Here is a 13,098-nt window from a genome sequence, read left to right on the forward strand (position 1 = left end):
CCAGGTTAATCTGAAATATTACAAACAAATAGTTATCACAATGACTAGTCGGTTGGGAACCAACATAAAAAACTAAAAACTACTGTTATAGAATAGTGAAATAGAAGTTTTACAGTCAGTTCGATCATCTATTAATACGGTTTGTGGCAGCTTCCCCGACACACCCAGCTGCTGCCGTTCACTGATAACCCTTCACTAGTTGTCACTGTTCGCCCTCACGCGTCACACACATGTTGTACTGCTCTAAAGAAACAATTCACGCAGCCACAGCCTCCCGATGTGAGATCAATACTGCACACAGGCGTTTTTTTTGTTCCTCAGCTGGGTCCAGCTTCCAGAGTCCATCCTTTGGTTCACGACCTCAGCCTGTGACACAGGAATTGCTGAGATAACACAGAGCGCTTAATGTTTAGCCCAAGATCCACACACACACACACACACACACACACACACACACACACACACACACACACAAGGAAGCAGAGGGATTACAAAGGCACAGGCACCCATATGCTGCCCGGGGATGGAGGCGAGAAAGCTAAATGTGAAGGGAGCGCAAGGTCGTAATGACCCAGGTGAGAATTATTACCGTGTTTAATTTATCATGTCAAGCCATTTTGGAAGGCCACACTTTGAGGCATAATACGGCGTCTGTCAACTAATGGAGTTTGATCCAATGCTATTACGAGACCACTGTTAACTACTTTCACAAGAAATTATTTAATGACATGGACGGTCAGCCAGTTGATTTGGTTATGGTTAATGCCCCTGTTAAAGACCTGTTGAAGATTCTCCAAGCCTTTCACTGGGCTAAAATGGGCTATAAGCCTGTTAATCCAAAGTAGAGCATGTACACTATGGGACGGGACAAGACTGCATATGCGCACTGGAGGGCTGGTGTTATATTGTGTGGAAGAAAATCTAGAATAAAAGAGAAGTAAATTGTACTTCCATTAAATTGTTTGGTAATAACATTTTATTGTATCCTTTAAAAAAAAGATATTTAGATCATGGAAGTACCGTGAGAGAGTTGTATGAGAGTGCTTGTTCCAGCCATTTAAAAGCAATCAAAAAAATATTAAACATGAATTGTTGTAAACTAGGGAATTCCGCGATTAACATTGTCAATAATACAACTTTTAGTGAGGAAGGGTAAGAAGAAAAGATGTCTCCTTATTGTCGTTGTTGTAGTGATTAATAAACTTACTGTTTGGTTTTCTTTGGCACACGTTCTGATCACGCTTCAATGTCATTGTCGGAAAAAATAAAAGTGGGAGGAACAACTCACAATGCAAACAAGTCAATAAAATTAAAAGTACAGAAGGTCAAGCTGCTATCACTCCTAAAAATAACTGACCAGGAACAGCAAATCTGTCATTAATGTTCGTGTAAATCTATGTCATCACTAATGTAGCACAACAGTAAAGTAGAGCTATGTTATTATGACCAGCTAAGGTTTTTCTTTTTAATAATCAATAAAGATCAATATTTTCTACGAATGTACTAACATGTCGCTGCAACCATTAAGCATTTGTTGTGTAGTCATTTTACTTTATTTAAGTGTTTTAACTTAAGAAGTTTACTTAAGTTAAGTTAAGTTCAACATTTTGAAACATGCACTTGAGAGGAGAAGATCGGACTCCACTCTGTAAATGTGTAGCTCGAGCCCGGTTAGCTTAGCTTAGCATCACGATTGGCTCTAACTGGCTCTCTCCAAAGTTAGAAAGAAGAAACGTGTTTTTTTTCTGGACTAGAGAAAAATTCAGTTCTTGTTGTCAAACACTATTCCTTCAGCTACTGCCTGGCACATAGCACCTTCTTCTTTCACCCGGTATAGATTTACTTTTTCACATCATATTTTAAAAGATAAAGAATCTTTTCTCACACCATCGAAAAGCTTATTAGCGTACCGTTACATATCTAATGTTGTTAACGTGTCCCTTTTGGAAATCATATTTAACAAAAACTGGCCCAACGCATTAATAATGTCTTCTTTGAGACAGGGACTGGTGTTGATGACAGAGCCCCAGCAGCACGGAGTCCGCCTCTCACCACCGCGGCGCGTCTCTACGTGTACGCTCTGCATGGCTGCCTCTGTGAGGTGGCCTTCACTGCCGTGTTGGACTGGTGCAGCACCCGGGACATGAGGCTGACAGGCCACAGCAGCCTGTGGGCGCTGCCCATGTACGCCATCGCCATCTACATCATGGAGGTCATGAGAGCCCGGTTGCTGGCTCGCCGTCTCCCGCTGCCGGCGCGTCTGGTGGCCTACACAGTGTTCATCTACCTGTGGGAGTTCAGCTGGGGGGCGGGGCTGAGTTTGCTGGGGGCCTGTCCCTGGGACTACTCGGGTTACAGCTACAACCTGGGAGGACTGGTGACTCTGGAGTATGCACTGCCCTGGACTTTGGCAGCATTCATAGCTGAGCAGCATGTGATCGGGAACACTCTGAGGATAAGATTGCACAACTGAACTGATACCAGTCTTCCAAAAGTATCTACAGAGCATTCATGGAAATTATTTTTGACATGTTGATGTGTAAAAAGTTGGTGCACGTCCCTGAATTGTGCCAATAAATCTAACAACTTTTTTCAAATCAATGTGTGAGCTTTTTCTTTCCATCACATAGGAAAACAGTTTTTCGGTAGCGAAATGTAACGACTGTATGACACTTTAAAAGTGTCGTATGGCCTTTTTTAGTAAGTACGGTCATTTGCTTTTTTGCTAGAAGTTAAATATGAAGATGAACACCATATGTTAAAAATGAAGAGTGAAAACAGCAAGTTGTGGTTTTTACCATAAACTGTATATAAGAAGTGGTAACAAACGTTATACAGAGGAGACATGAAAGGGACTCTCTCATCTAAATCCCAGCAAGAAAGTAAATGAGTGTATTTCTTAAAATTTCAATTATGTATTCATGCATGAGCCGGTTTGGATCATATTTGGATCGTCTAGCCACTGAATGCAAAACGAAATACTTAGAATCAGTTTCATACAGGTGTTAAGAAAGGAACATATTAACTTCCAGTGTGCAGGATTTGGGGGATCTACTGGCAGAAATTAAATATTATATTCATAACTATGTTTTTATTAGTGTATAATCACCTGAAACTATTTGCAAGGTCGCTGAAAATGTGCCACTTGATAACCTGCGCTGTGTGCAACGTGGTTGAACCCGTGAGTGGTCTGAGAATGCTAATTTGTGCTTGATTAAATCACGAATACACTCCGACACAAATATCTACGCTATGTATCAGTTTATTGGGGCAGTTGGATTTTAAGTGCAATTCACAATAATTTGTGCATACATTTTGTTTCAGTATCAATAGCTCATAGTATTTATCAATACTGAAATAGCTTTGAACTAAAATTAGTGCCTATACTTCCTGTATGTACTTCTCAATACTTCTCCACGCCTACACAAAATACTATGTAATGTGTGCATGACTTGGCGTGTGATGTTCAGGCTCTCTTCCGCTCAGGGTTTTGGACCACAAACAGGGCAACGGTCCCCTCCTCTCTCTGCCACTGGTACCTACAGAAGAAGAAAAAAACATATGCGAGGTTATTACTGCCAAATCAGCTCTTTTTAAAACTACATCCTGAATATACAGGAAGCCAAGTTCCAGAATTGACTCACTGGCTCTGTTCAGGAACGAGTAAACTGTCGCCCGCAGAAAGACTGAACTCTTGCTCCTTCACGGTAACTCTTGAGGATCCTTCCTGAAAGACGAGTGGGATGAAGACACACAGACAGATCAGGACTGGTTGGGCGTATGAAGCTACAGAAAGCACATTTAAATGCAACATACCATTTGCCAGATCCACACATCGCTTTGCCGCACTGCCGTCTCCGTCAGCCCGGGTCCAAACACCATCACCTGTCATGGTCACAGCTTGTATTCAATCAAATCCACTGTATCCATAATGCAATAGTGAACACCAAAGGACCTTTTTAGTTTTTTAGTTTCCAGGTCAACAGGTCATGGTTTAAAAATGACACTATGCTACACTATGCTAAAATGAAAGAAATGGAGGCAGGTTCCCAAAAATGGTTATGTCACTGTCTCTTAACTTTTAGTTTCTTTTAACTTGTTCTGTGTTTTTGTTTGTAATTATGTGTTTCTTATGTTGATGCCTGTTTTGACCCTCGAAAAATAGATTTTTAATCTCAATGGGATTCACCTGGTTAAATAAAGGTTTAAATAAAAAATTTTAAAATAATTTAAAAAAAATATTGCTGCGTATTCTATACACATGGTATCTAGTCTATGTCTGTCATTCCTGGACTCCTCTTCTCCTCCTGAAGTCACTCCGTTCATAACCTTGTATAAAATAAAGGCCGGGTCTTGAGCATGTGCAGTGTTACTGGAGCTGCCATGTTGGAGGGTTACAGCAGGCGGCGCTAGAAATAAAGGGATAGTGTCCACTCAGGCGCTCTTTGATGGAACGGGTGGCAGCCGATATACAACTGAACATTTTTAAATAAATAGAAAGCATCTGTTTGCAAAATGGTCATTCTCCCCCGTACAGTAGGCTTCTATGACACCCTCCGTGCAGTAGCCTTTGGGAAAGAAGTCTGAAAAGTGAAGCTGATGCCGAAGTGGATGACATTTGCATTCTCTCTAATGGTCTGCAGGGGGCGATTGCTCAAATAAATCAATAAAGCAGGGAATGCTTTAGAGTGTGGCAACGTTGTAATTAACAGATTGGTAGCAGAGCGGTATATAGAGTCTATAACACCATGTCACTCCGCCGCAGTCCGACTATGGACACTTCCATTCCCTGGTTGCAAAAAAAGCAAGATGGCAATGGCCAAAATGCCAAATATTGAGGCTTCAAAACCGCAGTCCACAAACCAACGGGGGACGACTACGTCACAGTCTATGAGACCAGATATCACTGCGCATGTGTTGTACCTCAATTATATGATGTATCTCTTAAAAAAGAGTTTATTTCCCATCTGAATGTTGTGAAATTGTGATAAAACAACTACAACAGCTTTACCTAAAGTATTTATTTAGTATTTAAATCAGCAACTATCTAATCAAATAATATATCAACGATAATTAAAATTTTGAGCAGGATGCTCAGTATTTAACAAGTTGAAACTGTGAAACCTTCACGAAAAACCCACGTGAGGATGTGATTTGCGGTACCTCGGTCTCAAACTGAGCTCCGAACATGTCGATGGGATTGCCGCCGGCGATGGAAGGCCTGTGCTGGTCCAGCCAGTCTTTGAAGAAGAAAGGGGACATCACGTTCATGGTGTTCAGCTGGAACGGAGGTTCTCCGAAGACGTCGTCTGCTCACCCAAACACAGGCGGTAACACCAGTTTAAGACTGACAGGGATCAGGCTTCAGATTTGACTTTTTTTTACAGGAATCATAAAAAAAATCTCTCACTTGGATCAGGCTTTCCTGTTTGGGCCTGCTTTGATGCCATGAACCTGCAACGACAAACTGCTTTAAAACTAATAGCCTGATCTGATGGAGACTGTTTGTAAGTGTGTCGAAAGGAAGCTGTCTTACTCTTTAATTATTGGCACCAGCTGGGTGCCGAGGTTCTGACAGTAAAACCACTTCTCGTACAGGAGGTTGGTGGTGTTGTCCACATAGTACCTGAAGGCACCAGCACACGCTCATGTTAATGCCGCTCTCACATACATGTCTGTTTTGTTACTTTCTCGCTGGACGTTCCGGTTTATTTGGACAGTGTCCCTCTGTCAACTGTGTTCTAACCATGTAATATGGCCATCGAAGGATTAAAAGAGAAATGACAGATGCATTTTTCAGAATCAAATTCAGGATAAAACAAAAAAATCCCAAAAGACAGATAATCGTTGAGATTAACGTGGTAAATTTATAAGAAAGAAACGCAGATATTCCCTGAGATTAACGTGGTAAATTTATAAGAAAGAAACGCAGATATTCCCTGAGATTAAAGTGGTAAATTAATGAGATTTGTTGTTTTCCTGTATGGATTTTATTCTCAGAGAATATTAAACATTGGGTCTCGTAATTTACCACCTTAATCGTGTAAAATACGATTTATTTTCCTAAAATTTCAGATCAGATCATCTTCTTCTAGTGTTCAAGAAGGTAGTAGGTAACAGTTACTCAGGTCATGGAATTGGCCTGTAATAACATTACCGCAGTCCTTTCGTGCCTTAGATTCTGTGGATAAAGGTCTATGCTCTAATGTAACAGACAGGATATTTGAAAAGCAGATTGTATTTCCCATTTTATGTTTTTCGCAACAACCACAGGTTTGAAACTTCTGATTTAATGCACTGTTTTGTAAAAGATGGTCATGAGTGAGGACTTTTTATATAGCTAACCTCAGGCAGTCCGTCTCAGTCAGCAGCCGTCTCCTCTCCACCACCAGTCCAACAGTGTTGGCCTGTCTCTGGGGGGAGTGGGGGATCCGAGCCGGCAGCAGGAACATCTGAAGGAGGCAGAAAAGGATGGAATGCAGATTATCAGAGCAAAGCAGTGTGGATGAGACAAAGTTCACCACGCACGGTTTACCGACAAAGGTGCAGTGCAGCATTGTAAATGTGAAATCCTGAAATATTAGGAGCTTACCTGTCCCTCCTTGATGTGCACATCCTTGTGTTTCCCATTTTCTATCACCTTCAGACACATATCCCCCTTCAACTGGTAGAACAGCTACAACAGAAGAAGAAATATCACGAGAACCCTTTGGTTGTTTTGCAAACTAGGCAAGAGAGTGGAGCGGGACTACGGGGTCAGATCAGTCTCAATAATTGCAAATGCACACAGAGAGACTCACAAATGCAAACACAAAGATTCACAAATGCGCACAGAACAATTCATAAATATGTTCGATTTACAAATGCACACAGAAGGATTTACAAATAAATTAGACTCACAAATTGGTTCAAAATGAGGGCGACATCTTATTGGCTACAGATAGGTCTATGCCACGGCAGGGGAGTCTCATAAATCACACACACACACATATGTGGAGCAATCCACAAACAAATGCAGTGCGATCGACAAATAAATACATACAAATCCACAAACAAATAGAAGAATCCACATAGAAATGCTGAAATATATTTGTGATTTTTCTTTTACATTTATATAAATCGTAATTCATTTATGTGTGCAGTGTAAGGTATTTGTGGATCGTTCTGCGTGCATTTGTGAGTCTAATTTATTTGTAAATCCTTCTGTGTGCATTTGTAAATCGAACATATTTGCGAATTGTTCTGTGCGCATTTGTGAATCTTTGTGTTTGCATTTGTGAGTCTCTCTGTGTGTCACAACCGTCACTAGACGGTAGTGCTTTTATTTTTGTTGTCTTGTCACTTCCTGTTTTACTTTGAAATCATCCTCCTGTGTCATGTCTGCTGTCTTTACTTCCTCATATGTGATTACCTCTCCCTGCCCTGATGTGTTTCACCTGTGTCTCGTTAACTCCCCTCCCAGTGTGTGTGTGTGTATATATACTCTGTGCTTCACTTGTCTCGTTGCCAGTTCGTTTTTCTTCACCTGTGAGTCAACTTACCAGCGTTTTTCCTGCCTGATATCCTGTTCTGATTCCGACGTCCCTCCGTTTCCGAGTAAGCCCGATCCCTGCCTGTACCTCTGCCGAGTTTGACTGCCTTCCTGTGAATGACCCTGGACTGTTTACGTTGACGATTCTACTCTCCCCTGAGTGAGACAGCTGCTCTCACCACAGCGGGTCAGAGCCTTGCCGACCGGCCTCAGTCCCTCCCCAGTTACATCGGGAGAACCTTCGGCGGTCCTTCTTCAGAGACTCTATCCTGTTGCAATATTACCTTTATCAATAAAGGAATCCCTGTGAACTTTACTCTCTGCCTCGGGTCGTGCATTTGGGTTCTCTCATTAGTGCCCCGGCGTGACACTGTGTGCATTTGCAATTATTGAGACTGATCTGACCCCATACAGTACAACCAAACGCTGAATAAGACATTATTATGCTGCGGTCACACCAAAAGCGTTGCGAAAATTCCTAGCGGGACTATTTGTGGTTTCTTCGCTTCATTCGCGTTGGAGAGGGGGCGTGGCTTATCTACATGGCTTATCTACGTGGAAACAGTTATCATTTCGGCCATTCAATAAATAAATAAATGCACAATATGACCTTGGATCTCAATGGGGTTTTTTATTAAGGTTTTTTTTTTGTTTTTTTTCACTAGACTATCTGTGAATGTAAAGAAGGTAAATGAGAGCATCAGTGACAGAAGAAATGAGTTCTCTCTCACCTCCTCCCCTTCCTCTATATGGTAATCCTTCCTGGTATTGGGACCTCCAACAAACATGATGATCAACCCGGAAAAGTGCCTGCGAGACAAGAATTAAAGACAATTGGTTACTCTGACACTTATTGTGACTTGATAGATTGTCAAATCTGAGTTTGAAAGTTGTGAACCACTGATTGGTCATCACGCAATCCAAGAAGTAAACAACAACGTTGCTTCTATCCAAAGTGAAACTACTCACATGAGCTTGTTGCACACTGGTGGCAGGAAGGCATTCTCGTTCGCTGCAATCCAGTTCCCCACATTCACAAGAGGTCTGTCGCTCATGTTTGCAAACTCACTGTGCTTTGTGCCGTCAGTGTCAAATCTCTCTGACTCTGCTGGTCTATGCAGTTCAAACACCGTGAATGACACTGAAAGTCCAAAATGCAGAAGTGAATTTTTGTTGGAAAGGGGGAGGAGTTTGGCTCGCCAGATCAGATGAAAGGTCGCTTGCAATCATAATATGAACCATGTCCTGATATGACCGATTGTGCAGACAGATTGGAATTTAAACTTCAACATCAGGTTAACAGAACACAGAAACAAGGTTTTAAATGGCTTTAGAATAGCGATGCGTTGGTGGTTTAAAACAAATATTTTATATAACTGTTTTATTTGCACAATATCTTTTGCTTAGCCTACCATCAACCTGTTGGTGTATATTCATAGAGCACAACAAAGTTCTAACTACATTTTGATTCGATATTGAGAATATTATTATATTGTATATAAACCAAATCAATTAAAACCAAATGTCACATTGAAGCTGAGACTTTTCATAACTTTTGGGTTGAAATTGGAAACCAAATACAATGTCCTATTGACCTCAATCCTCTCCAATGTATCCTAAGCCTACACAGTGCCTCACTTGTATTAAAAAGATATAAAAGAACCCATAGTCTTCGATATTTTTTTTTCAGTTTGGAACCCTGTTATGGATTTTATTGTCGAAATTATCAAACTGAAAATCAAATGATTGAAAGAAAGAAACATAGTCCCTTGAAAATTATTTGTTGGTATAATCCTGTGATAACGACATATTGCCTTATAGAATGTTTTCTGGTAATCCAATGAATGAATAGTCCATGTAAATTAACCATATAAAGCCTATTTTGTATACTACGGCGTAAAATCAATAGTGTACAAATGTAAAGTACTTTTCTTATTTAATTAAGAACTTTAGTGTGAAATGAGCCCAGCAGCTTCGAGTAAAATGCTAGAAAGAAATATATTATAAATATATTATATAATATTTGCAGCTGATGCACTGACTGTGCACACAAATACAGAGGGAACAGATTAATAAAATAGTTTGATTTTGAAGAACTAGGACAAGCGCAAAGGTGGGGTGACGAGACACCAACGTTGACCACTGCGGTCAAGCCAGCCTCCACTTCGAAAAACACAGTCAAGTCAGCCCGCACGGTTTTTTTCAGTACACGTATATACTAGGCATTACGGTACGAGCGTGTAAAACTGACTTTTAAAATAAGAGCAAACTTCCGGTGAACGTGATACGATGAAATACGCCTTTAAATACAGATACAGTAATAGATTAAACTAATCATGAATTTTATGAATGATGAATAGAAAACAATAGGAAGGTAACTCCTTGGGACATTTTGATTTTGAATTTCAAAATAAAAGATATAGAAAATCCCATTCATGAGCAAACGTATCTCTAATTTCGGACTAGATTTAGAAGAAAATGGTGCATAGTTAAAAACTAATTTCACTTCTGATTCATAGTAAACCATCTCAGGATGTTCCTCAGAGACAATCAGGACATTCTGATGTTTCAATTCAAGATGAGAGCCTGTCAAAATCTCCTTTCTGCGCTTACTTAAATTCAGTTCACGAGACCATTTATGGCTAACTTTAGATAATATTTAAAAAAGAATGACCCATAGTTATGAAATCATTCCACTTCTGATGCATAGTAGACCATCTCACGATGTCCCTCAGAGACAATCAGGACATTCTGATGTTTCATTTCAAGATGAGAGCCTGTCAAAATCTCCTTTCTGAGCTGACTTCAAATAAGTTCACGAGACCATTTATGGCTAACTTTAGATAATATTTAAAAAGGAATGGCCCATAGTTATGAACTCTTTCCACTTCTGATGTATAGTAGACCATCTCAGGATGCCCATCAGAGACAATCAGGACATTCTGATGTTTCATTATAAAATGAGAGCCTGTCAAAATCTCCTTTCTGAGCTGACTTCAAATAAGTTCATGAGGCAATTTATGTATCTTATTTCTGACATGGTGTCATCCTTATCGCCCTACTTAACCTTCTTCTTTGGAAACAGCAGCACCCACCACGCACAAACCAAGACTGGACTCAACGGGCAGAGGAGGATTCCTTCGAAGGGTGCAAAACATTGTGCATATAGACTTTCTGAAACCCTTTTCCGTGGTTAGACATCTGAACCATCTGTGGGTAAAAAGCTCTATCCATTGACTTGAATTATTATTATGAATAAGTGTCTGTTCATTAAAATAAATAAATACTTAAGACATTTAAGATTTTTCACATTTCGTGTTTTTTTTCCAATGAAATTCAAAAGTTTGATTTCCTTCCACATAGACCAACTCAAGTTGTCTCTTTCTTGAGCTAATTTAAAAACCATGCAAGTCAATTTACCTCTAATTTCAGATAAGATTTGAAAGGAAATTAGGGTAAATTACTATATAATTTCACTTCAGATTATGTTTTTTACCAAACAAAGGGACTCACCCATTAGATGGCTATACCACATTTGAACTTGATGGTGTAATTTCTTTTTTCGGGGTTCTAAAATATTTCCCACATGTGTTCTCATTTTTTTTTATACTACGTAATTAATCTATTTTCTCTTTTATTTATTAATCTATTTGAAACTCAAATGTATATGTCATAGTGCCAAGTTGTTTTTTTCTTAGAATTTTCTTTATGTATTTTATTCGATTAAATAGTAATATTTATATTCAATTCAATTGTTTTCAATTATCAATGTGCTGTTTTCTTTAAATCTCAATCTGAAAATTAGACATAACTTGCTTCGTGAATTTATTTGAAGTCAGCTCAGAAGGGAGATTTTGACAGGCTCTCATTTTAAAATGAAACATCAGAATGTCCTGATTGTCTCTGAGGGACATCGTGAGATGGTCTACTATGCATCAGAAGTGGAATGATTTCATAACTATGGGTCATTCCTTTTTAAATATTATCTAAAGTTAGGCATAAATGGTCTTGTGAACTTATTTGAAGTCAGCTCAGAAAGGAGATTTTGACAGGCTCTCATCTTGAAATGAAACATCAGAATGTCCTGATTGTCTCTGAGGGACATCGTGAGATGGTCTACTATGCATCAGAAGTGGAATGAGTTCATAACTATGGGCCATTCCTTTTTAAATATTATCTAAATTTAGCCATAAATGGTCTCGTGAACTGAATTTAAGTAAGCGCAGAAAGGAGAATTTGACAGGCTCTCATCTTGAAATGAAACATCAGAATGTCCTGATTGTCTCTGAGGGACATCCTGAGATGGTCTACTATGCATCATAAGTGGAATGATTTCATAACTATGGGTCATTCCTTTTTAAATATTATCTAAAGTTAGCCATAAATGGTCTCGTGAATGAATTTAAGTAAGCGCAGAAAGGAGATTTTGACAGGCTCTCATCTTGAAATGAAACATCAGAATGTCCTGATTGTCTCTGAGGGACATCCTGAGATGGTCTACTATGCATCATAAGTGGAATGATTTCATAACTATGGGTCATTCCTTTTTAAATATTATCTAAAGTTAGCCATAAATGGTCTCGTGAACTGAATTTAAGTAAGCGCAGAAAGGAGATTTTGACAGGCTCTCATCTTGAAATGAAACATCAGAATGTCCTGATTGTCACTGAGGGACATCCTGAGATGGTTTACTATGAATCAGAAGTGAAATTAGTTTTTAGCTATGCACCATTTTCTTCTAAATCTAGTCCGAAATTAGAGATACGTTTGCTCATGAATGGGATTTTCTATATCTTTTATTTTGAAATTCAAAATCAAAATGTCCCAATATTGGAAGAGTTACCTTTCTATTGTTTTCTATTTATCATTCATAAAATTCATGATTAGTTTAATCTATTACTGTATCTGTATTTAAAGGCGTATTTCATCGTATCACGTTCACCGGAAGTTTGCTCTTATTTTGAAGTCAGTTTTACACGCTCGTACCGTAATGCCTAGTATATACGTGTACTGAAAAAAACCGTGCGGGCTGACTTGACTGTGTTTTTCGAAGTGGAGGCTGGCTTGACCGCAGTCGATGACCGACAAGTCCTGGGTTCACCTTAGTGGACACAAGCAAAACATGATCGATTACAGAGAGAGAGAAACGGCCTTGTCCTGGTCCGGGTTCTCAGTAGATCAAACACAGCTATTTCATCTACTTGGCTTCGCTGGACGTATAAAGGACGGAGATCTTGGACTGAACGTCAGCAGTAATTTCTGACAACCTTACTTGAAGGCTCAGAGATTCCTGTTCCATTCAGCTGAATGTTGTTCCTGTAATAAAGTGTTATAAGACTTAAAGTACTTTTGATTTCTCACAAGGTATCGGAACATTAATTTCCACCACAGATTTCACTACACTGGTTTATTCACACAGGCAGAAATCATTAGTATTTGCTTGTCATTTTAAATGTAGACGACGTAAAAGTGAGTCGCTGTATCCCGATATATGATTTAATCAAGTTATGATTCCATTGAAAGATACATTGTCATATGGAGCATTTGCAGAGGTTTGAGGCTGGTAA

At 39.4% G+C, this 13,098-nt stretch overlaps 2 protein-coding genes across 2 annotated transcripts; one reads left to right on the top strand and one right to left on the bottom strand.

The window, feature by feature from the left end:
• The first annotated feature begins 213 nt into the window (after positions 1–213).
• LOC117744368 (transmembrane protein 229B-like) lies at positions 214–2,597 on the top strand. The gene is made up of 2 exons (XM_034552585.1): positions 214–575; positions 2,004–2,597. The coding sequence occupies exons 1-2, from the start codon at positions 524–526 to the stop codon at positions 2,471–2,473; spliced, it is 522 nt and encodes a 173-aa protein (XP_034408476.1). The 5' UTR covers positions 214–523; the 3' UTR covers positions 2,474–2,597.
• A 647-nt stretch (positions 2,598–3,244) lies between these two features.
• Positions 3,245–8,698, bottom strand: haao (3-hydroxyanthranilate 3,4-dioxygenase). The gene is made up of 10 exons (XM_034552584.1): positions 8,501–8,698; positions 8,263–8,341; positions 6,593–6,676; positions 6,346–6,452; positions 5,537–5,626; positions 5,411–5,454; positions 5,164–5,309; positions 3,817–3,885; positions 3,645–3,727; positions 3,245–3,539 (listed from the first exon to the last, which is right to left on the bottom strand). Exons 1-10 carry the CDS (start codon positions 8,584–8,586, stop codon positions 3,467–3,469), a joined length of 861 nt encoding a protein of 286 aa, XP_034408475.1. The 5' UTR covers positions 8,587–8,698; the 3' UTR covers positions 3,245–3,466.
• Between the last annotated feature and the right edge of the window lie 4,400 nt (positions 8,699–13,098).

Source organism: Cyclopterus lumpus, chromosome 15, assembly GCF_009769545.1.
Source record: "Cyclopterus lumpus isolate fCycLum1 chromosome 15, fCycLum1.pri, whole genome shotgun sequence".
Lineage (NCBI taxonomy): Eukaryota > Metazoa > Chordata > Actinopteri > Perciformes > Cyclopteridae > Cyclopterus > Cyclopterus lumpus.

What these genes read in the sequence shown, in the direction of transcription:
- haao (XM_034552584.1), bottom strand. Translation starts at nt 8,586, where the DNA reads ATGAGCGACAGACCTCTTGTGAATGTGGGGAACTGGATTGCAGCGAAC. An exon ending in TGCACATCAAGGAGGGACAG is followed by an intron (nt 6,453 to 6,592) that starts GTAAGCTCCTAA and finishes TGCCTCCTTCAG; the next exon opens with ATGTTCCTGCTGCCGGCTCG. An exon ending in CTGGTGCCAATAATTAAAGA is followed by an intron (nt 5,455 to 5,536) that starts GTAAGACAGCTT and finishes TTGTCGTTGCAG; the next exon opens with GTTCATGGCATCAAAGCAGG.
- LOC117744368 (XM_034552585.1), top strand. Translation starts at nt 524, where the DNA reads ATGGAGGCGAGAAAGCTAAATGTGAAGGGAGCGCAAGGTCGTAATGAC. An exon ending in GCAAGGTCGTAATGACCCAG is followed by an intron (nt 576 to 2,003) that starts GTGAGAATTATT and finishes TCTTTGAGACAG; the next exon opens with GGACTGGTGTTGATGACAGA.